At 34.5% G+C, this 27,264-nt stretch overlaps 1 protein-coding gene and 1 long non-coding RNA gene across 3 annotated transcripts; one reads left to right on the top strand and one right to left on the bottom strand.

Annotated features, from left to right (window-relative positions):
• Positions 1–1,414: 1,414 nt before the first annotated feature.
• On the bottom strand, positions 1,415–26,628 carry LOC121410456 (mucin-17-like). 2 transcript variants are annotated; one of them, XM_041602559.1, is made up of 4 exons: positions 26,551–26,628; positions 19,047–19,363; positions 6,484–10,447; positions 1,415–4,533 (listed from the first exon to the last, which is right to left on the bottom strand). In XM_041602559.1, the coding sequence occupies exons 2-4, from the start codon at positions 19,260–19,262 to the stop codon at positions 3,293–3,295; spliced, it is 5,421 nt and encodes a 1,806-aa protein (XP_041458493.1). In that variant the 5' UTR covers positions 19,263–19,363; positions 26,551–26,628; the 3' UTR covers positions 1,415–3,292. The 2 variants fall into 2 exon arrangements, with proteins under 2 accessions (XP_041458493.1, XP_041458494.1); XM_041602560.1 differs by lacking the exon at positions 26,551–26,628 and adding an exon at positions 26,460–26,480.
• On the top strand, positions 22,266–23,519 carry LOC121410457. The gene is made up of 2 exons (XR_005969337.1): positions 22,266–22,988; positions 23,482–23,519. It is a non-coding gene; the product is annotated as an uncharacterized LOC121410457 (long non-coding RNA).
• Positions 26,629–27,264: the final 636 nt, after the last annotated feature.

The raw sequence follows: 27,264 nt of genomic DNA, 5'->3' as shown, positions 1-27,264 counted from the left end.
AAATAATCATTATGCTGGGCAAGCTCGTTGTATAGTTATGTCTGTCATGTAAATATGTCTGTTTTAGTTCCTCTTCAAAAACAATTAACAATCTTGCTTCGAAAAATAAAACAAAAGAAGTACAGATTCCCTACATTAGCTGAAGGACCTACTTAACAAAGGTTTCAGTTCATCATGTGATAAAAGACTTATGAATAGAAGCAAGGATATATATGGAATCATAAAAGCATCAGATCGAGTACATTATTGTAATTGGTATGCTATGCAGTATTGTGATAGTTTTGAGAGAATACACTGTACATTTGTTTTAAGTATTACTCATTGTGTCTAGATGGGTTTAAAAAGAGGAATATGCATAGAACTACAAATAATAGATCTAATTACAGTGATACAATTTCACTTTGACAGCAAGGAATCCGATAGGGACTGGTTTGGAAAAAAATGCCATTTCATGAAATTTACCAACTTGAAAAAACTTAAGTTCATGCACTAAGACGTTGATTTGTACTTAAAAGACTAGTTCCACAGACTGTAGGATTGCGATCAAATGTAATTTAAACAAGTGGAATGCCTCTGGCAGTCTCGCCTGTATCACGCAATTCAATATATTAACAGTGCTTCCTTTGAAAACAGCTAATGAACAATTATTCAAAGACACCAATATGATAATAAAAGATTATGTCCATTGACCTAAACTAACCTTTGACCATGATCATTGACCTAAGACATATTGAAAACAAGCATTCATACTTGATTATGATGCCAATTCTATACATACTCCCAACATGACCAGAGTTCATTGACCTTTAAATGAACTTTGATCTTGGCCTTGTTCCTGAAATGCACACAGGGTATTCAGGGATACATTGCTGCTCTTATGTCCTTTCATGAACTAGATCCATAAACCTTTAAAGTTAAGATGACATTCCACAAATACACCTACTATTACCAAAGTTTGTGGACCCTAAATTACCTTTGACTTTAATCATGTGACCTGAAGCTCCCACATGCTATTCAGGGATACATGGTTGGTCTTATGTCCAAGTTTCATGAAATAGATCCATAAACTTTTAAAGATATGACACTTCCTCAAATAACCCCAACATGGCCAAAGTTTGTGGACCGTAATTGACCTAAATCATGTGACCTTAAACTCCGGCAGGACCTTCAGTGATTCACTATTACTTTTATGTCTAAGTTTTATGAACTAGATCCATATACTTAGTTATGACATTTCAAAAACTTAACCTTGGTTAAAATTTGATATTGATTCCCCAACATGGTCTAAGTTCATTGACCCTAAATGACCTTTGACCTTAGTCATGTGACCTGAAACTCAGGCAGGATATTTAGTAATACTTGATTCCCTTATGTCCAAGTTTCATGAACTAGGTCCATATACTTACTAAGTTATGATGACATTTCAAAAACTTAACCTTGGTAAAAATTTCAATGTTGACGACGCTGCAATCGCCGGAAAAGCGGCACCTAGTCTTGCCCTGCATGCTATGCAACTGAGACAAACAAATGGGTATAACAATTCTTTGTCTAAGTATTGAACATTTATTTCTTTTTTAACATTTGTTTTTTATTGCTTTATTCAGTGGGAATTGTTGTCGTCTTAATTCTGATAAAAACCGATAAAATTTACTGATTTTAATTAGTAAAAGTAGAAATGATACATTTATGAATTTTTGCTAAAAAAACATGATTTGCATTGGATTTTTACTGAATTCACCCTTTTTTAATATCAATTTTGTGGCTGAAATGCACTTACACAATGTTGTGCAATATTGTAACCACATCGCTTGGTGTTGTAAAGTTGATCTCAAAAGTTGCACAAGACTTCAAAGTGAAAAGTCAGCGAGCGGCACAAAAAATGTCTATGGGGGTGCCAATCTGCTGCCCCCAAGCCTGTTAGAGTTAAATTAATCACAAATTTCAAATATTCATAACGGCATATTTTTTTAATTGCCTATTCCCTTAATTTTTCAAAATCTGAAAGCAATATCACAATCAATTTATTCATTTCATGATATGTGTCCCACCAAAGTTCATGATCATTAGAAGCCTTTTGGTCAGCTAATTTCTACTAAGACATACATGTACAATATAACATGGGTCAGGAGTAAGAATTTAAAAATTAAAGAAATATTCACATAAATGATGAATCCCAAGGACAGGGGAACATAAGAATTAATCTGAATAACTATGTAACATATCATGAAAAATATAGTATGTAAATGTGGTTTGTAATCATCTGAAAAAAAAAGTGTTATTAATGAATGGTGTTGATTAAATAATGGTCAACCCATCTCTAAGAATCAACATGTATGAGTTTTGTCACAATAGGGGCGTAATTTACATGCATGTAATATAATATGCACTAATTCCCTCTTAAAGTAATAAGTCAGAGTTGAAAAATGAATTTGAATGCATACTTGTGATAATCTTGGAATGTAATAAGTACAGGTTTCAGTAATTCAATGATATTTGATGTTTTACCTGGGTGTCATTTCAGCAATACTTACAATTATGGTAACTAACTAGTAACATGGATCGGCAGCCAATCAACATCCTAGATACCATGAAGTTTCAATAATGATAAATGTAAGTCTCTGTGAATTGGCGTTCTTTTCAGTTTAAATATGTGTAGAGTATTACATTTACACATGAAAGTATTACACATGAAACTTTACTGTACTATTGCATATTGCTAAAACATACATTCATCAGAGTAAAGTGAGTGTTGCTTCCCCTTAAGTTTTGTTTGAAGTAATGATTGAAATCTTGTTCCTATGTGTGTAGTAGCCTAATTATTTTTTTCATTTTGTTCTATTGGATAGAGCATCACTTTAGAAAATGTGTAGTCATTAGTCAATGATACAAAAATAATTTTCACTAAAATTTGAGATAGTGCTTGCATAAAAATCATTTAATATTATGTTGCTTATCAAATAAAAACTTTCACTAAAAAAATCCTGATGAAATAAATACTAAGCCATGAGAGCCTTCCCATGAACTGGCTACTATATTTAGGCTAACTGAGTCACATGAAGAGATAATAATAATACATAGCATTTTGGGGGCGCCGATTTATCCAGTTTCCTATTTAATATCTATTGGCGCACTATATATTACCACGGCTGTAGCTCCAGCTGCTAAAGGCACTTGGTGCATTCAAGGAATTAATCCTGCCAGGTACCCATTCATCTCACCTGGGTTGAGTGCAGCACAATGTGGATTAATTTCTTGCTGACGGAAAACACGCCATGGCTGAGATAGCATTAAATCAAATGTCCGATTCTTCAAAGAATCCTCTATCTTGAGACTGGTATGGTGGAGGCAATCTGTATAGAGGTGGAAGTGACATCGGATCAGCTGCATTATGGAGAATGGGTTGTGAAGTATATGTTGGAGGTTCCATTTCATACACATTATTTTCAACTTCATTATCAAAACCATCATAACCCAAGTTCACATGAGCATATTCAGGCAGTCTGTACTGAGGAGGTGGTGGTTTTGGCTCCCTTTGATATTCATGAGGTTTTCGTCTGAAGGTCTGAGATGATTTTACAGGGTCTACATCGATTGGGAGAATAACAGGATGAGAAGTCCTATTGGGTTCTTTATCATCAAGCTCTCCATCTAGGTAAATTGGCTTGCGATTCTTTGCAAAGATAGGTTTCTCGTCATGCAGCAAGAACTCCTCCCCACCTCTACTGCGCTTGTAACAGCAACAGATGATGATGAAACAGAATAAAAATAGGAAAGACAGCAGAGATGCTGGAAGTACTGTCACAAGAAGTAGGTTGGTCCCAGGATACTCAGTAATATTAGTCACAGGCGAAAAAGTACTTACAGAACAAATATTTAAGAATATCCTTCCAATGTTTCTAATTTCATAGTTTGGCAAGAGAACTTTTTCAAAGTCATTTGTTGGTGTGCCATTGGGATAGGCCATGCTGCTAAATATATTTTCAATAGCTTTATAATCACAATACTTGTTTGTTATGGTTCTATTTGAATATGTCATAACTACAGAACCTTTAGCCAGTGAAGCTACACTGAAAGCATCAGTATTTCGATCTCCAAGATAAATGGCTATACCATCACATAATGAAACAATATTTTGGCTATCTTCCACAAAATTTTGAAAGTCATTGTTGAGGGTGATGACTAATTCATGATTATACTCTAAAGATCTTTCCTGCACTTTGACAACAAATGCATCATAAGTAACCAGCCCCTCTGAATCTCTTGCAGACAAGAGATATTCATTTCTTGATAATGTGAGGTTGCTGTCTAAAGGCATACCAGCAAGAGTCAGCTGATTATTAACTAGCTGAAGCCAGTGAGAAGAACTCACTGGTTCATGGTTTGTAGTGAGCAGGTCAAGCTCAAGGTCAAAGGTTAACCCATCCTCTGGGTCACGAAAAGTGTCTTCTGGGATAGAGAAATATAGAACATCTCCTAATGCAATGTTGATTTCATCAATGGGATACTGGATAATAGGCCTCTGGTTTTCAGGTTCTGTAGATAAAATGAGAGAAGAGCATTTCATTGGAGCAGTTGGTTCCATGACATCTACCCCATGACAATTGTCCCAATGGAAAATCTGCATGTTCAGCCAATTCTAAAAACTAACCTCCAAAACTAGAATCATAAAATCCTTATATTACAATATTCTGAACCAAATATTATCTTATAATCATAACTCTAACCCAATACCCTCTCAGATATTAAGTCCTGAGCAAATGTTGTGTCACTGAGCAGTTATTTAATGTCGAAATTGTGAAGTGAAATGCCAATGAAATCTTTTATCATCATCAATACGAATTTAAATAATCCTTTAATTTCATTCTGCATCATTTCAAATTGGCATTCCAAAGGATTTACAAACTAGCACATCAACGATGTAGAGCTTATCCAGCATCTAGCAAAAAAAATTTACACAATATTTAATTTCAGTCCAGTTGACACTATAGTGAATTATACTGGTGACATGTATAAATTGTCAAAGAGAATTGAAAGTGATGAAGAAATGACAGAGAAGAAGCATTTTTTTTGTGATTCATTAATAAATTTTGTATAAATAAGCATAAATAATCTTTTAGTCAAAATTTCTAAATTCTGTGTGGAACCTTGGTGAACCTCATGGAGCCCTCAGATAGAACCAAAAAACTAAAATCAGACAAAAAATAAATGAGCATTTATTTATGATCATAAATAAATTTTGCATGAATTCGCATAAATAGCTTTCTACTCAAAATTTCAAAATTCTATGTAAAAGTTTGGTAAACCTCATGAAACTCTGCCGGATGGAAGAAAAAAAAAATCCGACAGCAAATAAAGAAGCATTTTATGTAAATTTTGAAAAAATGCTTGAATTAGCATAAAAATTTTTAGTCGAAATTTCAAAAATTCTGTGTAGAAATTTAGTGGACCTTATGCAGCTCTACCATATGGAAGAAAAAAAATCAAAATCGGTCAACATACAAAGAAGAGGCATTTTCTGTGATTTATGAATAAATTTCACATAAATTAGCATAAATTTTCATCTAGTCAAAATTTCAAAATTCTGTGTAGAAGTGAACCTCATGAAGCTCTACTAGATGGAAGAAAAAAATCAATATCGGTCAACAATAAAGAAGAATTTTATGTGAATTTTGAAAAATATGCACAAATCAGCATAAAAAACTTTCTAGTCAAAATTTCAAAATACTGTGCAGAAGTTTAGTGAACCTCATGAAGCTCTACCAGATGGAAGAAAAAATATCAAAATCGGTCAACAAATAAAGGAGCATTTGGGGGGAATTTGAAAAATATACACTAATTAATTTTGCATAAATTAGCATACAAATTTTTATACTGAAAATTTCACAATTCTGTGTATAAGTTTAGTGAACCTCATGAAGCTTTACCAGATGAAAAAAAATTGAATTGTAAACAATGAAAAGAAAATTAAGAAGCATTTTATGTGAATTTTTGAAAAATAGGTATAAATTAGCATAACAAAATTCTAGTCAAAATTTCATAATTCTTTGCAGAAGTTTGGTGAACCTCTTGAAGCTCTTCCAGATGGAAGCAAAAAAATCAAAATCGGTCACCAAATGAAAAAGCACTTTTTGTGAATTTTGAAAAATTCGCACAAATTAGCATATTTAATAAGTTTCAAAATTCTGTGTAGAAGTTTCGAATACCCAACCTAGTGCTATCATTTAAAGCAGACAGAATTAAACTCAGACATGAAATGACGAAGAACCATTTTGAAATTTTGGATGGACAGACAAAGGACGCCATGGCATGAGCTCATCTGGCTGGCCCTTCGGGCCGGATAAACTAAAAAATTGGAAATATCAAATCTATTTGCTAACTGTTTTTAACAGTTTGAATATTTACAATAAAAAAAGCAGGATTTAATCTTAACGTGGGCTAAGAAATCACATTACATGAGTTTCACATGAAAATTATTATAGTTACCTGTTGTGGTTTCTGTCGGAGTTGTAGCTGGTTGAGTGGTGACAACTGGCGTGGACATAACACCAAGTCGACTGGATGATGGCGGTGTTGGTTTGATGTCAGAAACTGAAACAAAGCGTGATGATATTGGCATCGATACATCTGTGCTGGGAAGCGAAGGCAGTACTAAAGTCTGGCCTGTCATAGATGTCTGAGAAACAGTAGGACTAGGTGATATAATAGAGCTGGATGTCATCACCACTGAAATGGACAGTACCGATGGTGATGGCGTAGGGATAATCAAAGAGCTCATGACCATCTCTTCAGTTGATGAGATTATGGGAGGTACACTAGAGAACAGTTCTGACTGAGTTTCTAAATTACTGGATAAGGAGGGGATTGATGATGACGGAGTAAGACTTGACAAGGAGCTCATGACCATCTCTTCAGTAGATGAGAACATGGAATGTAAACTGGTAGGCATAAGTTGAGTGCTCAAATGGATTGATGACATCGTAGGACTTGGCAAGGAACTCTTTCTTCCAGATGACGAGAAAATGGAAGGTACACTCGTAGACAGTTCTGAGTGGGTTCTTAAATTGCTTGATAAGGAGGGTACTGATAATGATATACCTAGAGAAAATGAGCTCCTTACCATCTCTTCAGTTGATGGAAATACAGAAGATACACTGGTGGACATTAGTTCTGATTGTGTTTTTATCTCTGTTGATACTAAACTCCCTGTCTCAAGCAAAGAACTTGTGATCAATGATGGTACAGAAGTGGTCTTGGAGTCAGAAAAATGACTTGAGAAATGTGACGTTGCTGAATATATGGGAGAAAATGCTGTTTGGGCAGAAGACCTATAATGGGGACTTGAATAGCCCAAAGAAGATGATAATGCCAATGAGCTTGATGGCTGGACAAAAGTAGAATGATAGATGTAGGACTGTGAGAACGGAGATTGCATGATGGTACTCAAAAGTGTAAATTTGAGACTGGAAGCTATTTCAGACGACAAGAATGTTGAGGTTTCACTTGAAGAATCTGAAAAGAACAAGGTCATTGACTTGACATCAGATTCTAACCCAATACTTGTAGTTTCCTGACTGACAGTAGACGTAAGGATAGAGTGTGCAAGAGATCCACCAGTGGATGATAAAGCGGGAGTTGGGAAACTTGCCATTGATGAAACAGAAAAAGAAGATGTCTGAAAAGCACTTGTGCTTAATATCTCTGAAGTTGATAGTTGAAGAGTTGTTAAAAACATGTCTGTCGAAGTTTGCTCCGAGGGTGAAATAGAACCAGTAGGTGCTGAAGAATTTACATATGTCACAGATGAAAGTGATGGTGCCATGCTTGTGCTAAGAAATGGAAACTCACTGGTACTTGAGCTAAATAATGACACAAGATAGCTGTTTGATAACATAGCTGATTCAGAAGATTTGTGTAAGATAGAAGTTGATATCTCAGACACACCCGTAGCTCCCAAACTATGTGTTTGAAAGAATGTTGAGGTCATGGATATTTCAGTCACTCCACCAGTCAAAAGAGTTCCTGTTGATATATATGACTGTGTGACAGATAACATTTCTGTTATACTGACTAAAGAAGCAGTGATAGGGGTGTTTGGCAAATTTGATGTCAAGTAATTTGACATCTTTGGAGACAAAGATGAGGATAAAAGTTCAGACAGAGAAGAGGTGTCTATGAAAATACCAGTGCTCAAAAAACTATCCGAGGGTAAGGTGGGAGATGCTGTGATATCCTCGGTGCTTAAAAGTGTATTCACTCCAATCAGTGATGACAAAGAAATTGTGTCAGTTTCCACAAGACTTGACTGAATCATACCTGATGCAGATGTTTCAAGGGTGGACATCACCAGCTTGCTGGAACTGGAACTTGTAAACGTTACAGTGGACGGTGGCATAGGGCTTAAAACATAATTAGATGACATAGTACTTGGAGGTGCAACAGTGGATGAGAGAAAGACTGTTCTACTTTGAACAATGTCAGATGATTGGATTTCAATAGACCTCAGTGATGTAGGAAAAACGGCAGTAGCTGTTGAAACATCTTGTTTGGAGGATACTCCTGAAGAGGTCATAAGTGTTGTCACTTCACTTGTGGTTACATATGTGAGCGAGGGTGCTGTGATGCTCGTTGTTGAGAATAAACTGCTATAAATTTGTGAAGACATTGGGGTTGATGTTGAAAGCATTGTTATCATTGTTCCTCCTGAACTAGTCTCAACATACAAGGTTAACATTAGGCTATTTGATGTCTGAACATATCCAGTGGAAAATATAGTTATCTCTGATGAAAACAGGAGAGTGCTAAATAAATATGGAGAAGTTGACAAAATAGCACTATCTGAAGGTGTTGATGTAATCTGGGAAGATGTTGTTACATCTACTGATGTAGACCTTAAGGTATGTGTACTTTCAAAGTCTGAAGCTCCTAAAGATATTGTAAGACCTGTAGATACTGATGGGATGAGACTTCCACCACTGGACATTTCGGGAAAAGCAGTTGAATCCAATATGGAGCTTCGAAGGGTAGATAGTAAACTAGATGAAAACATACTTGATATATAAACTTTGCTGGTTAAGCTCTCACTGGATTGACTAGAAAGCACTGTGAATACCGAGCTGGTTGATGGAACAGATTCATCATAAGAAATACTTGGTGATTTGGTTATTTGCAAAGAAGATGAAATTATATCAGTTGACTTAAATATACTTTGACTATCATCCAATGTACTGTGTACACTGGGAAAGACTATATTACTTCGTGAAATTATATCACTTGAAATGAAAATAGAGGAGGTCAAAAATTCTTCTGTTGAACTTTCCAAAGGTGACAAGATTTGTGTCTGGTAGGAAGTAGTTCTTTGATGAGATGTAGGAGAGAAAAGTGATGTCTGCACTGACAAACTAAACACGTCAGCTGTAGGCGACATGAAGAAGGTTGACAAACTTGTCATGAATAGTGACTGTGAAAGAGATACCTGTCTACTCTCTGTTCCAAAACTTGTCAATGTAGGTGTAGAGGAGAAGAGGTCCATTGGAGTTGTTGGAAATTCAAATCCAGATGTACTGAATGAAAAAAATGACATTGTCTGCTCACTGCGTAATGATGTAAATGAATGTGTTGATTCTAAAGATGTTAAAATAGTCTGCATTGATTGGGCAGTAGATGAGATTGAAAGCAGAGAGGTTGTAGTCATGACCGAGGCAGTCTGCGATGGTTTGGGAGTTGGTACCATAGTCCTTGCTGCCTCTCTCTTTGAACGTCCTCTAGCATTCACACCATCATTGCTAACTTTTGTTATATACCAATTTATCACATTGAAGCCAGTAGTGTCTCTGAAGTGCCCAGATGCAATATTTCTAGACAACACCTTTGGAAATTGGATAATAAGGTTTTGTGTCGCACAGGGAAGTGGCCATGATACGACAATTCCATCATTGCTTCCAGCATTGCGAACGTTACCCGGACCAGCTGCAATCACAACATCTTTCTGCATCTTCAACATAACACTACTATGCTTGGAGCTCATGATGAATTCTTCTAAGGGTTGATTAACAAATGAAGCTAAACTGGTGATCAAGGATATTCTGCTGGCCCCCATGAGTTGGTTTACATCTGCATCAAACAATACAGACATAAGAGTCTTGATTTCACCTCTCCTGCATGTATCACGCTCACTCATTTTCCCAACAGTATATAATGTCTGGTGGAGTTTAGCACCAACACCTGCTAAGATGTCTTTCTTGGTCAGTTCCTGTGATGCTTCAAAATCTACATCAATGGCAAAAATGTCTTGGGCTTGAACAGATGTTGTATTGTCAGACATGAATAACAGAGATACCTTCATCAAATAGAAACCTTTCTCTGTGATCAAAGGAATTCCATGGAGTGTATGAGAAGTTTGGTTGAAGTCAAGCCATGTGGGGATAGAGCTGGTCCCAACCTCTGATACCTAAAAAATATGAAAAATAAACAAATGTTTGGTTTATTACCCTTTTAAATACATTCCTAAATTAATAGCCTCTAATTGAGCTCATGCTGATACAACAGAAAAAGAAACTCAACTGTACAATTTTATGAAACAGTTTACCTTTTCAGAAAAAAATTTATTGCTGTTGCACCCAAGACATCAATTGTAGTAGTCCAATACATGAAATTGAAACTAAGCTAAACTGTCATATTTGAACAGTATAAATGCTCTTTTTTTAAATACTCAATCATAAATCACAAACAAATGCAATGATACCCAAAACTGAAATTATAAAATCAACTTTTAAAAATTATTCTTTCATGAAACTAAAATACGGAAAAAGATATTTACCTTATTCATAATTAACGTAAACAAAATGATATTTTTCATAAAAATAGAATACAGAAATTTGTTTTACCTTCTTTATATAATTAAAGTAAAAATATGTAAGGAAAATCCACCTCATAGAGAATACTTGTACCAGTACTGAAAATTAAGACAAAGGAACCAATTTGCAGTGTGTAACATTGGGAGTTTTACATTGTCACTTTTTTCATGTAGGCCTGCTTCTAGTCCAGTAGACGGTCTCATAGGCCATGTACAAGACCTGGAAAAGTTGATAAGTACAATGTTTTTTTGTTGATTCGTGTTCTAGATGGGTATTGAAGTAAATTCAGCTTGGTTGCCACCTTGGCAACCTTGAGCAATTTTTTTAATTAGCCTAATTAGCATAATCATCTAATTAGCATATGTACGATATGTAATATACTACTTCTCTTAAACCAGAAAGACTAAAAACATAAATAATATCATCTTTCTAAGAGGTCCTGTGACATTAAATCCATGCATAACAATATTTTAAATATCTAAGTTATGCAATTATCGTAATCAGCCTAATTAGCATAATGAGCTAATTAGCATAAGTGTAATACACATATATATGTATTTGTGGATGTCTATCCAGAAAATTCCCAATACGTAAATAATGCAACCCTTTTATGGTTTTCTATAGCGAGGAATTCATCTATGACATTATTTTTCCATTTTAACCAATGTAATCGCTGCAATTAGCATAATTAGCATAATGCACTAATTAACATATATGTGTGTAATATATATAAAATACATATTTCTTTGTCATTTCATATCGAGAATGCCCGAAAAATGAATAATACAGCTATCCTATAGTTTTCTATGGCGAGGAATTCATTTATGACATTATTTTTCCATTTTAACCAATGCAGTCGCTCTAATTAGCATAATTAGCATAATCAACCTAATGCACTAATTAACATATATATAGATTTATTTGTCAAAGTACTACAACAGCCTGAAAACAATACAGCTATCCTATTGTATTATTCTATGAGGAATTCTTTTGTGAAATTATTTTTCCCGTTTAACAAATGTTATTGTTTTAATTAGCGTAATAGCATAATGCGCTAATTATCTTATGAGCAATATTTTACATATGGATATATATTCCTTTGTCATGTTATGTCAAGAATGCCCGAAAACATGAATAGTACAACTATCTGATGCTTTCCTATGACTAGGAATTCACTTATTACAATATTTTTACCTTTTTACCAATGTAATTTTCGTAATTAGCATAATGCGCTAATTAACATAATTATATGTGCAATATATATATTCCTTTGTCATTTTATATTGAGAAAGCCTGAAAACATAAACAATTACAGCTATCCAATGGTTATATGATGAAGAATTCTTTTGTGACATTATTTTCCCCGTTTAACAAAAATTATTTAGTGCAATCAGTATACTGCGCTAATTAACATAATTAACAATGTAATTGTGATGTATATATATATATAGGGGCAATTCCATGATAAAGTGGACATGACCATCAAATTTTAAAAATGGTCAAACCTGAACAAGTTTGGTATCATATTAAAGCTGAAAGACTGAATTTTTCAATTCTGTCCATAATAACGAAAAATTTGGTCCTTAAGATGCCAAATATGCAAATTAAATTAGCATAATTAATTTTTGTTTAAATGTGTGAAAAAATGCATTAAAATTAAATATGTGTAGCAAGTGTTCCATTGAAAGATTCATAAAAATCTAAAGTGTTTTTCTGAGTTTTAGGGCTGAATTTCATAACAGGTTCACCAAAGTTCAAAATTTTCTTTGCGTTATGCTTCAGCGAACATTTAAACTTTCATGATAAATAATGTCACGGTGTTACAGTAAAAACTGATGTTTTTTAAATTTTATGAAAACTACACAAACAATATAAAAATCTTTTAGTGCCCAAATCATTCTCACATATAACTATCATATACAAGTACTTACAAGTTAATTAGTCAGTTTGTTAATTAATTAAAAGTTACTTAAATCATGTCACGGTGTTACAATAACTGTAACACCGTGACCTACATTGCTATTGCACAGTAAGCATAGTAGGTTCCTGCCAAATGATGTTTGTTGAAGTGACCAGCTGATTTCTGTCAGTTGGGATGGAGGCTTGGCTGTTTCCAGGAAAGGTATAAACAAAGAGACCATGGAGAAAACCACAAGAAGATGAAACCCATGCTTTTATTGCAGGTTTGGATTCCGGGGGGGGGGGGGGGGGCACTTACATTGACGAGTGGATACCATGCGCGACCAAAAAAACACGTAAAAAGGAGGTCCTTTTCACGATAGGGCACATTACGTACGTAACATGATAAGGGTGTCAAAAACACGAAAATTATGAAAAAAGGGTATCTATTGCGCTAGGAAAATTACGTGTTAAGGGTCGAATTTGCGGGGATGATAAAACAAAATTAACATGTTTTATAAAGGATGTCCTTTTTGCCCCAACACTTCGTGTTTAGAGTCCGATTTGCGCGAGGTGTAAAAGGTGGGGTCGTACTAAACCAAATAAGGTAAAGCCGACGACCGAAGGACCCGTAACAATAAAACATTCCTGTACTTGTTTAGGGGTTCATTTCAGGAATATTTGCCAAGAGTATTGATTTGTTTCCTATACTTGTTAAGGGTAGGGTTTCATACGCCAATACTTGTTAAGGGGTGCATTTTCAGAATATGGAAATTACGTGTTTAGGGTGCTTTTCGAGACCCCATGGTCGCGCATGGTATCCACTCGTAAATGGAAGTGGTCCCCCCCCCAGGGGTTTGGATACATCAACGACAAAAATGACTGATGCACCACCATCTGAGGATGCAATCAAGATCGGAGACTGCATCTTGGTGCAGTATGAAGGTGTTCGGCAGAAATCGCTCAAATATGTGGCACAAGTGATTGATATCCAAGACGGTGAATTTCATGTCATACACTATCATAAGAGTGATGAAAGGGGTACTCTTTTTGTTGCAAAGGATGTCACTGACAATTATGGTTGGGTTGAAGAAAAACAAATAGTGAGAAAGTTGCCAGCACCTGTTATGGATAACAGAGAGCGGTACCACTTTGCAATGCCAATCCAGGAAGCAAACTAAAAAGGACTTCAAGAAATCTTACAACCTTAAAGATGCAAAAAAGAAGTGACACAATTCGATTTTGAGACTGTTTTAATGCTGCTGTTTAAAAATTACAAAAGAAAGCTTTTATAACATAATGCATACATGTATAAGATCTTTGTATTATCTGCAGATCTTGAGTACCATCAATAATACACACACCATTTTAAGCTTAGGATAAATTGCACATAAAAAAATCAAGCATGACAACTAACAAAGCAGTATTTAAAGAGCAGTATTTAAATATGAGTGTATGTATCTGGATCCAAGCACAAAATTGTGGATTGAATTGTTTGTTCAAAATTCTCAATCTGTATGCCTTTTGGTGATTGTCTTTTAATGTTTATATGTAGCCTAATTATGTACATTATTTTTTTTCCATTTATGAGTTGCAAAATTTCTATAACATCTTGGAAATTGAGCAAATATCTACATGCAAGTCTGTAGATGCTGTGTGTTAATTTTTTTTCCTGTAATTGTTATGGGCTCAACTTATCTTTGTATACGTACATGTACATGCATAATTACCATAAAGTTGCAATTAAAAGTATATATCAGTTTGCTGAGTGTTTCTATTAAGCTTTTTTTCTTTGTCTTCTTGTAAAATTGTATTTCAATTAATCTGCATATTTACATTAAAGTTTTTCTGCATTAGAGAGAATTCATAACTTTTTTGAGTAAAACTTTTCCTGTATCTTTTGAATGAAACATGGGGGCCTACAAGAACCGTCACAGTGTTACAGTGTATAAAGTTTTATTTTTTGTTGTTTTTGTTAGTGAAATATTTAACTAGATTTTTCATCCTCATTAATTACATGTACTCTGATGTATGACATAAATTTTATTGATAAAAGATTGCTCAATGATACCCCTTTTAGATTACTATAGGTTAAGGAAGAATGATGTGAAAATTCTACATACGTTTTGTACATGCAGTTCAGAAGTCACGGTGTTACAGTCACGGTGTTACAGTGCATTTGTTTATAATATGTATCATCATTGTCATGTTTATTGATTATTTTTCTATAAACTACTTGGTTATTACTGTCAAGTCTCTACTGTATCTCAACAACATAATCTCTTTTTAAAATGTTCAGTAACTTCACAGAGTTTATTAAATGAATCAAGTACGAGAAAATGCATGTCCATTTTGAGTCACGGTGTTACAGTTGTAATTAATTATGCATAATTCATTAATTAGCATGAAGTTAAAGATTTTTTTTGTTGTTGTAGGTTACTTGTGATTAGAGTCATAGATACATAATCCAATTTTTTTCAAAAGATAAATAGTTTGTTGGTATTCCACATTTAATGAGTAAATAGGTGTTCCAAAATGTCACGGTGTTATCGTGGAATTGCCCATATATATATTTTCCTTATATATTTTCCTTTGTCATTTTATATTATAAAAATGCCCGAAAAAATGAATAATACAGCTATTTCATAGTTTTCTATGAAGAGGAATTCATTTATGATATCATATTTCACTTTAAACAATGTTAATGGTGTAATTAGCTTAATTGGCATAAATAGCTAATCAAAGTGGAACGCCTCTGGCAGTCTCACCTGCATTAAGCGATATAGCAGCAGTTTTGACTTTGAAAACAGCTATTGCATAAAATATTCACGTAAGAACAATTCATATGATGTCCATTGATCCAAAATGACCTTAGACCATGATCAAGTGACCTAACATTTGTGCAAAACAATCCTTCATCCTTGATTACCCATATGTTTATGTTTCATGAACTAGATCCATAAACTTTCTAAGATATGATGCCGAGTTAAAAACTACCCCTAACATGGCCAAAGTTCATTGACCTTACATTACCTTTGATCTTGGTCATTTGACCTGACATGCGCACAGGATATACAGGGATAGGCCTACATGGTTGCATTTATGTCCAAGTTTCATTAACTACATGTGGATCCATAAACTTTTAAAGTTATGACAATTCCACAAATACCCCCAACATGGCCAAAGTTCATTGACGCTAAGTACCTTTGACCTAGGTCATGTGACCTGAAACTCAAACAGAATATTCAGTATTACTTGATTATCCTTATGTTTAAGTTTCGTGAACTAGGTCCATACACTTTCTAGGTTATGACGACATTTCAAAAACTTATCCTTGGTTAAGATTTTGATATGTATTCCCCCTACAAGATCTTAGTTCATTGGCCGCAAATGCCATTGACCTCAGTCATGCGAGCTGAAACTAAGGCAAGATGTTCAGTAATACTTGATTACTTTTATGTCCCAGTTTTATGAACTAGGTTCATATACTTTCTAAGTTATAATGGCATTGACATTACTTGGTTTGTATGATATCAATGTTGACGACGCTGCCGTCGCCGCCGCCATTGGAAAAGCGGCGCCCATAGTTTCCCTCTGCTATGCAGGCGAGACAATTACAGTGACAACGAAATATATGTATTGCACCTGTATTTTAATTACCACTAACCATAGGATAGCTGTATTTTTCATGTTTTCAGGCACACTCGATATAAACTAACATAGAAAAATTGAAAAAAAAAATGAAAATCCATAATTTATTGTTCGAAATAGACATGAATTGAAATACTCCGAAAATTTGCTTTGCCCAATTGATCGTGGGCCCGGCAGCCGCTGAGCAGGGCCAGATCGACGAGGCTCTATCCCTTTAATCGTTGAACGTCAAACAGGGTAGCAGCAACTCCCATCTTTTAACGTCTTTTGGTCTGACGCAGCCAGAATTTGAACCCCTGAACTCACGGTTGTGAGACGGACGCTCTACCAACTGAGCCAACACACCGGTCATAGGAATATATATTTGATATATTGCACGTAGATGTTAATTAGTGCATTGGGCCAGTAATTCTAATTAAGGCATTGACATTGGTTGAAATGGAAAATTACTGTCGTAAATGAATTCATCAACATAGAAAACATTAGAAGAGCTGTATTATATATGTTTTCAGGCCGATGTAGACAGTACTTTGACACAGAAATCTATTTATTGCAAATATATATTAATTAGCGCATTGTGCTAATTAAGCTAATCATAACAATAACATTGTTTAAAGGAAAAAAGATAATGTCACAAAAGAATTCCTCATCAAACTATAGGATAGCTGTATTATTCATGTATTCGGAATTTTCGATATAAAATGACAAAGGAATATGTATTGCACATATATGTTAATTAGCACATTATGCTAATCATACTAATTACGACAATTACATTGGTAAAAGGGGGAAAAAATAATGTCGGAAATTAATTCCTCGTCATAGAAAACCATGGGATAGCTGTATTATTCATGTATTCAGGAATTTTTGATATAAAATGACAAAGGAATATATGTATTGCACATACATGTTAATTAGCGCATTATGCTAATTATACTAATTACGACAATTACATTGGTAAAAAGGGGAAAAAATAATGTCAGAAATTAATTCCTCGTCATAGAAAATCATGGGATAGCTGTTTTATTTATGTTTTTGGCATTTTCGATATAAAATGACAAAGGAATGTATATATTGCACATATAAGGTAATTAGCGCATTATGCTAATTATACTAATTACGACAATTACATTTTAGTAAGAAGGGAAAAATAATGTCATAAATGAATTCTTCGCCATAGAAAACAAGCGTAGGGTAGCTGTATTAATCATGTTTTTGGTCATTCTCGACATAAAATGACAAAGAAAAATATATTTTTATATGTATTACACATATACATGTATATGTGTTAATTAGTGCATTATGTTAATTATGTTAATTACAGCAATTACATTGGCTAAAATTTTAAAATAATGTCATAAATGAATTCCTCGCTATAGAAAACACTAAAAGGGATGCATTATCTACATTTTGGGGATAGACATCCACAAATACGTATATATTACACTTATGCTAATTAGCTCATTATCCTAATTAGGCTGATTAAGATCATTGCATAACTTAAATTTTTAACTCATTGCTATAAATCGATTCCTCGTCACAGGACCTCTTAGTAAAATGACATTATTTATGTTTTTAATCTTTCTGGTTTAAGAGAAGTAGCGTATTACATATCGTAATATGCTAATTGGATAATTATGCTAATTAGGCTAATTAAAAAAAATGCTCAAGGTTGCCAAGGTGGCAACCAAGCTGAATTTACTTCAATAGCCATCTAGAATGCAAATCAACAAAAAAACCTTGTACTTAACAACTTTTCCAAATATGAAAAATATCTACTGGACTATTCTGTCATTTCGTTTTATTCTGATGCAGGTATTCATTTTATCATTTAATCATTGCACCTCGTTATTCATCTTCATCTTCTTGTGAATTATTGTTTAAGGAATTACTGAATTTTTGAAGACTACTCCGTTCTCTTAATTTATTCAAAAACATGAATTTACAAATGTGCATTATTTGTTTTAGAAAACAACTTGACAGAATGAATTCATAGAGGAATGTTTGTTCTTCAAATCCCTCCTTTGTTGCACAGACAAAGAGGTCACATATAATTTCCATTATGACATTCACAGGCACATCTTTGCCTAAGTAATCTCCATAGCCTTTTCTTGAAAGCATGCATACCTGATGGCATCTTATACACATGACTCTATTGTCTACATCAGACATCCTTAAACCTGTTAAATACAACAAGACACTTTACTAATTTAACAACAAGACACTTTACTACAGGTCAATAGATCTGTAGTAAAGTGTCTTGTTGTTAAATACAACAAGACACTTTACTACAGGTCAATAGATTTACCAGGTTGAAATAATCACGTCACTTTTCTCAAATCACTGTTTTTTTTATTCAGGTCTTAGGTTTTTGAACCCTTGACATCTAGTGTCTCCATTTGAAAATTATTCTTCATATTTGAACATGGCACTGGACAGTGGACCCTATGAAATAAAAAAATAACCAAAATATTTCTTGCCATAATACAAACCGAATACAGGTTTGGCTTTACATAACTTTCTTCTTCTGTAGATCATTATCCTGCTCAATTTTGGCACTTTCAAATATGTCTTGCTCTAAATTTACATTTATTCCCACAAGTATATCCCACTTCAAATTATCAACTACTCCAGACTACTTGCCTCATAAATGAATTTATGCTCGTTTAATTTCATTCTTGGCTCTGGAATGCTGTATTTGAAGTACTTTCCAATAGCTGCTTTAGCATCATGAAGGTCCAGGTCTTCAGATCCTCCAGGATCATATTGGAGCTTACAACGGACAAAGTTCCAGTGGAGAAGTAAGACATAGCTCAAGACAAGCAAAGATGTCATTGTGCAAAAACTGGAAGAGGACATTGTCTTACATCAAGCTAGCTCTGTTGGATGGATGTCTATACCTTTCAACTCTTGGAATCATTTTTCAATCTTGTCTAGATCAAGCTGAATCAATTGCTAGTCTGTGGAAAATAAAAAAAAATCAATGTAGATCTACTTAAAAAAATAATAACTTGAATTAATCAATCAATTAATAGTATTAATACCAAAGCCCAGGATAGAGAGGAATGAATTTCAGTTATTCAATTCATATAAAGCTCAACATTTATTTTTCTGACTAAAGAAACCGATGCCATTGGGAATTACACACACTAAAAATTTTGACGGAATAAAGCCATATTTTGGTATCTATCCAACTTTTCCTTCTTAAATCTCTGATATATATTAGATAATTCTTGATAAACCTCCACATTTTTTGTTCAATTTTAGTGGAGGGCCCATATGAAAGTCTTGCCCTAAGTTTGTAACAACATTTGTATGCATCAGCAAGCAAAAATGTGACGGTAACTGACGTTACGCAAAAAGGACATGCAATGTAAAATTGAAATATGACATGTCCCCGAGTATATAGAGTAATAATTTGAATATGTAAATATACCTCTGTTACTAGGTCAAGTCCACCTCAGAAAAATGTTGATTTGAATCAATAGAGAAAAATCAGACAAGCACAATGCTGAAAATTTCATCAAAATCGGATGTAAAATAAGTTATGACATTTCAAAGTTTCGCTTATTTTTAATAAAATAGTTATATGAACGAGCCAGTTACATCCAAATGAGAGAATCAATTAAGTAACTCACTCATTATTTCTTTTGTTTTTTATTGTTTGAATTTTACAATATTTAATTTTTTATGAATTTGAAGATAAGGACCTCCTTACCTGAAGCACAAAATGTTAAAATAATGGAAATCAACGTGTTTAGGGAGGAATGAAACTTCATTTCACATGACAATGGCGAGAAAATAAAAATATTTCATATTTTTAGAATAAAATACAAAAGAAATAGTGAGTGATGTTATTAGTTCATTTGCATACCGACCGAGATGTGCATACAACTGTTTCGTGAAATGAAGCGAAACTTTAAAATGCAATAACTTTCTTATTTTGCGTCTGATTTTGATGAAGTTTTCAGTGTTATGCTCGTTGAATTTTTCTCTTTTTATTCAAATCAAGTTTTTGTTGGGATGGACTTGTCCTTTAACCCTATCTAGGCCGGGGGGGGGCCTCCGCACGATATATTTTCGCCGCGCGAATTTTTTTTACCTCACCGACTTTTTACTTTCAAGTCTTGCGCAACTTTTGAGACCAATTTTGCGTCATCCGGGTACGTGGTTCCGAAATTACGCAACATTATGTAAGTGCATGTCAGACCAAAAATTGCTCAAAAACACGATTTCATGTACAAAGTCAATGCAAATTGTGTTTTCAACCACAATTCATAATTGCATGATTATTTTTAGTTTTGCTGGTCTAAATGTATTTATTTTATGCTTTTTATGATCACAGAAGAGTCCCCAACAAATTTCATTGAAAAAACAATGAAAAACAAAAGGTAAAAAAAAAAAAAGAAATACAAGCTCTGGGGAAGTTACAAAATGATGCAGAGGTTCGAGGCTTTGATATGATTGAATTCATGAAAAGTGTTCGGTAATACACTGTACGATCCACTACCAGTAGTGAGTGGAGTGGAGCGAGCCTACATGCACTTCGCCCGAGGTACCATCACATAGATACGATCTTACGTATACGTAAGCTCCCGAAGGGAGCTAGAGAGGCAACTCTTTTCGCATGTTTTTGATTTTCCATAGGTTTTGTACATAACAAACATGGCTGCCATTTGGCCAATTTGAAGGTTGATTTTGGAAGGTCAATGTTTAATTCATGAGTAATGACGTCAAAATACGCACAATGCACTTGTATGATTGGATAAACGCTAATGTTTTATTCATGTCCTCATGCATTAAACATTTTTTTCCGTCCCACAATTCCCTACGATATCTGTGCGAAGTGTCGTTCTTTTTGATTCTGCGAAATTCAACTTTTTGAAATACAATAGCAAGTCTAAATATCTGTTTTTAGAATTGATGTTCGAAATAATGATTTCTGAGTGAACTTCAATGGAGCAGAAAATCTTGGAGGAAACATTGATATCAATCTAATGACATTCCATAGGAATAAAAGTAAGTTAAGTTCAATTCCTTACTTTGATCTTAGTTGAAATTGTAATGTGTTTGCTGGGGTTCGGCGTCGCATGCATGGCTTTATGTGCAGTTTACAACGCGAACCACAATTTCCATATTTCCATTTCTTTTTCCTGTCCTGATCCCAAATAAGTCTGAAATCTGACATATTTTGTCAGAAAATAATATAGTTTTTCGTAGAACTAAGTTGGTTAATTGGGATGCTTCATGTCCGCCCTTATTAAATCTGTATTTCAGTTCTTATTGTCAAATATCAGGGTTAGATGTGGACTTGTTTAACGGCAAAGCTGCATCAAAATTAAGCCAAATATATAGCCAGAGTGGGATGCGGACTTTGATATCGCCGGTGCCAGCCGGCTGCGAAATTGCCGATGTAGGCTAGGTCATTAGGTGTTGGAAATTAATTGTCAAAGAAGCTCGAGTTGAAATTTGAAGTTATAGGCCATGGGCCGAGTACTGATTTTTCGACACCGCTATTTCAATATAATTATCTGCATTTAAAATGAAATGAAATTAAATCTAAATGAACTGAATGATGAATCTGCTTGGATATTGGTAGATTTTGTCATGCCCATGGTCACTCATGGAATGAATTGAGACAGATGTTAACGTTTTTCTTTTTTTTAATAAAAGTAAGGCCCTAGGATAGGTCTATCATATTATAGATTTAAAAAAAATATTCTAGATCTGTCTGGTTTGACTTTTTTTCTACAAAGATTTTTTAAGTTAACTTTAATTTTATTTTAGTTCCTGGCTGGACCGTTGGACTAAAATATAATTAGCCTAGCAAAGGAGTTTAATGATTCTTTTTTTTCGGGGGGGGGGGGCAACATTTCTATGTCAGGGTTCAAACTGCTCAATTGTTTTTTGGAAGGGTTGAGAAAATTTATAGTGCCCTATTTTGAATTGTTTAAGTATAAGGCTAAGCAGAGAGAGCGGCTGATCCGATTGATTTATCTTTATTGTCCTCACTTGATGTTATTTGTGGTGAAAGGCAAAGGGTCATTTAAACCTGCCAGCAAGTGAGCTAACCCTTTTTTAAAATAAAAATCAAACTTAAACTTAAAGAGGAACTCACTTAACGTAGAGATTCAAATCAGACATGTTTATTGACGAGTGCAAAAAATTTAATGATTGACTCGCACTGATGAATGAGTGAGAGCCATATTATCACACAAATGAAAATTATCCTACATCTGTCAAAGCTGGCTTGGTGTATATATATATTGAAGATTAACAAAAGACCTCACTAGAGTAGGCCACGTATGCTTGAACCATTTAGTGTTTGGTCAAGACCTGCTTTTTATCTAGTTGGGAATTGTGAAAGCTGGAAACTCTGAAAAAATTGTTTTTAGAGAGGAATTTTGTTTATCATTTTTGAAATTTTCAACTAAAGTATTGTATGTATATTGAATTGCAGATCCAATGGGATCCAGTTCTTAGCAGTCCTAGCCTATTCAGAAGTACAAAGTCAAATACCATTTGCACATCACCAAGAGGTACAATCTGATGTGTAACAGGATATCTGATCTAAAAGCTTGCCAGGTATGCTTGTTTTCATAAAAATATAAAAAACCTATTTTTCTGAATCATGTTATATCCCATAAAGTAAAGCTCCATGATGAGACAATATTCTTTGGATTCAGATTCACCAGTATTTCCATTATCATCAATGCATACTTATTGTCCATGTATCTTAGCTATATATATTAATCATACATAAAATCACTTTCAAACTCAGTTATTCTGAAGACAGAAATAAAAAAGGACAAAATATTGAGATTAATCTTTCGATATATATTTGAATGGGTTTTCACACTTAATAAGAAAAAGTTATTTGAATAATGATCTATAATAGTGATCTATGATTTTTATCTGGCAACATAAGTTACTACATGTGCATTTTTAAAATAATATTGCATGGAAGAGTAAGGGCTCATAAAAAGTTTAAAACTTCTAAATAAACTGGACTAGATGAGTAAGAATAATTTATATCAGCAGCTCATTTTGTTCCCTTTTCTTTTTGTTTACTATGCAGGTTTCACAGGCTGTTTGAGTATCACCAGGGCAGATCAAGAAGAAAATTGAAGGCCAGGTTCATAACAAGCAGTTGCTTCATTGCAATTACAGATTTAAACATTGAATGAATTTAAATAAATGTGTCGATACATATTGAATGTTGCTTAAACTGTACATCTGTTGAAAAAAAAAAGATTAATTGGAGTATAGATATTTAGATCCATAGGTTTCACACAAGATTAAAATATTTTTCGAAAGGGCACACTTATCCCCCCCCCCCCCTTTATTAATGTTCTAATCATCTACATGTAGTACTTATAGTAGCGAAAGCACTTTGAATAATATTAGTAGTTTGAAAGGGATAGGTTGTATTCTGGTAATCTAAACAATGCAGAATGGGCCTTTACTGAGGTCTGGGCTATGTAACATACATGCCTACAGACATATAAAAGGTGATAAGAAATAATGGATTTTCATTGAAAAAATGTGCATAATAAAAACAAGGTGACAGAACAGAGGGCGAAGGAATCACTCTCAGTCCTGGACCCCAATTCATTAAGACCAACCACTATTCTAGCTTTGCCATTCTGGTAATTACCATGGAAACATTAAAGCAACAGATCAACATTGGGGTTCCCATGCTAGTTGCTAGTTACATTTGGGGCCAATTTACCATAATTGAAGTCCTTATGAAACAAGAACCTGTATGTATTGCTGGACATTAAGCTGTTGAATTCATTTTCTGGGGGAAGTGAAAAGTTGCACTTTTTTTTTAATCTCTTTGTTTTTGTAACACTGTATTGTCGATGTCCCGTATAATGAACTAGATTAGCTCTGCAAATAAAATAATTTGTTGGAAATAGAACACAGCTCTAGCAGCACTTCACAACAATAGACAATAAGCAACTATGTTACTGATTTACCAATGTGCAGATTTGGGAAGGCACTCTTTAGAGAAATGTGTTCCCCTTTTTTCTGAAGTGTCACCGATTAGATAAGCATGCTATTTCTTGTCAGCAAATGCTGAAAAAATAATTTGATATTTTAGTAACTGACTTTGAGAGAGAGGTATATCGATAATCTTTTTATTAATGGCATCCTTGATGCCCCCCTTATATTGACTATGTAAGGCTTATCAATAACTATGTAAGTGAATATACATACTTATTTTTTTCATATTTTTTTTCTCTAGATTTTACCAAAAAAATACATCCCCTCTCTTGTAATATCCTTGCAATTTCTGTTGCACTCATTATAGGCATTTTGCTGATGTAATTTGATGCTTTGGTGAGAAACAAATATTTTTATCTTGTATTCAAAAATTTATTAATAAACATTTTAATTTGAAATATTATTTTCTAATTTATCTTGATATTCGTGATTTACTTAATCCACCAATTTATATTGCGTGAAAGATATGTGATGATGATGTTATTGCTACCAAACTGTGTTGTGATGAAATGGCACTGAAGATTACTTCTATATGACTGGAATATGATGGTGCTACTGATTGATTGATTCTGTAGGCATTTTGCTGATGTAATTTGATGCTTTGGTGAGAAAAAAATATTTTTATCTTGTATTAAAAAATTTATTAATTAATAAACATTTTAATTTGAAATATTACTTTCTAATCTTGATATTCGTGATTTACTTAATCCACCAATTTATATTGCGTGAAAGATATGTGATGATGATGTTATTGCTACCAAACTGTGTTGTGATGAAATGGCACTGAAGATTACTTCTATATGACTGGAATATGATGGTGCTACTGATTGATTGATTCTGTATGTCGGGTATCCATGGGTATAATACTAGTACAACAGGTATTTAGTATCAAAATAACATGCGTGGTAAGATAGCCCATAAAAGCCATTGCAACATGGCATACTGTGACATTCAGGTGCAGCCGAATTAAAGACATGAATGAGTTTGATTTAAAAGTGGGATAGAAATAAAAATGAAATGAGAATAATTGTTTGCTCACATGATTATGTGGAATGTGTGTGTGTGGAAGAGAGAGAGAGGGGGGTGGAATCGATAGAGAAATATAGGGGGTGGACAGGTACAAAATTTTCATTTTATTTGGAAGTGACCTTTAAGATAGCCTTAATGAGAGCAAATACATGGGGGGGGGGTACTGGGCTCTCTTTGGCTCCCATTCCAAACTCAGACTTTAAAAAAAAATCTTCATAAGATTTGCACCAGATTGTTCATTTCAATATCAAAATAAAGACAAAATGACCTGATTGCTCTCTTGCTCAGATCATTTTAAGTATGTACCCCATCCCCAAAAAATATAATAAACAAATATCTGTGACTATTCATGATGTGTAATGAAAATAATGGGCAGTGATGATCACCTGATGAATAGAGCAAGCAGACCCCTTAGTTCAATCCTACTAATGGATCTCTTGTAGGCCTATTAGCTACCAAAATGTCTTCCAGGGAAATATCTAGCAAATAAATAAGTGAATTAATTGATGTAGTATTAGTAATAATCGCGAAAGAATTAAAAATATGTAAACAAGAAAAGATGAATTAACAACTGAATACCTGGGCATGCTGGGGGGGGGGGTGAACCAAGATGATCATAATGACTTGAATTTACCAAAGACGCAGCTCTATGAATACATTTCATATTAATCACGTCGCGTATTATGCTAATTTGTGACAATTTGCTTATTTGCATATTTTACGCTGTGCGCGCAGGCCAATTTATGACTACACCTCTGTTTCGCTGGTGTGCCATGAAGTTGCGGTGTCCATAGCCTTGTACGTGAAAAATGGGAGCAGTGTGCACTTTTGACCTTCCAAAATTTCCCCATGTCTGACCGGATGCAGAAGCGGAGTTTCACCCCCCTGGCCCTGGGTACCGTACCCGGTACCGCCCGCTACCGGTATAGCGGTACGGTACCGGTACTCAGAATTTAGACTTCGAGTCACCAAGAAAACGGAGCCCAGGTCAGAGGAAAACTTTAGATCTCAACCTACCACACACACGTCTGATTCTAAATTTCACTTCTCAATCTCATTTCCGGAAATCAAGACTTAAATCTACGTTAGACTTAAAATAATTGCTTACCTTCTGGATATCGGATTACCGTTGACAACCGACGCTTTTTTAACCACGTCACACCAGCGAACGTAGAGGGAGCTCGTGTCGCGATGTCGTGGAAAGTCCGGGGTCGGCGATCCCCGGCGCGGCCGCTGCACCCAGCCCGCCCGGCACGGCGGCACCCATGCAGTAGCACCTATATGCCCGTGAGCAATTAATCTAATTAATTATCCTGCTTTCAAATAAGTAATATATGATTTTTATAGCGCACGTATCCACCTTGCTAGGTGCTCAAGGCGCTCCGAAAAGCTAGTCTACCGATTCTGGTCACAGCTTTCATGAGGAATTGCTTCCTGACCCCGGGGGGGCCACTTCCATTCACGATTGGATACCATGCGCGACCATGGGGTCTCGAAAAGCACCCTAAACACGTAATTTCCATATTCTGAAAATGCACCCCTTAACAAGTATTGGCGTGTGAAACTTTACCCTTTACAAGTATTGGAAACAAAACGATACTCTTGGCAAATATTCCCTGAAATAGACCCCTATAAGTACAGGAATGTTTTATTGTTACGGGTCCTTCGGTCGTCGGCTTTAAAGGGGAATCCTGCCTTGGCCATAAAATGTTGTATTGGGAAGGAGAAAAATAAATTAGACAGAATGGTGAAAGTTTGAAAGAAATCGCACAAGCAATAAGAAAGTTATAGCTGCTTTAAAATTGAGATCACTAATAGTATG

This window comes from Lytechinus variegatus, chromosome 3, assembly GCF_018143015.1.
Source record: "Lytechinus variegatus isolate NC3 chromosome 3, Lvar_3.0, whole genome shotgun sequence".
Taxonomy (NCBI): Eukaryota; Metazoa; Echinodermata; class Echinoidea; order Temnopleuroida; family Toxopneustidae; genus Lytechinus; species Lytechinus variegatus.
The sequence above is the reverse complement of the archived record's forward strand: the minus strand, read 5'-3'. Positions and strand labels throughout refer to the sequence as shown.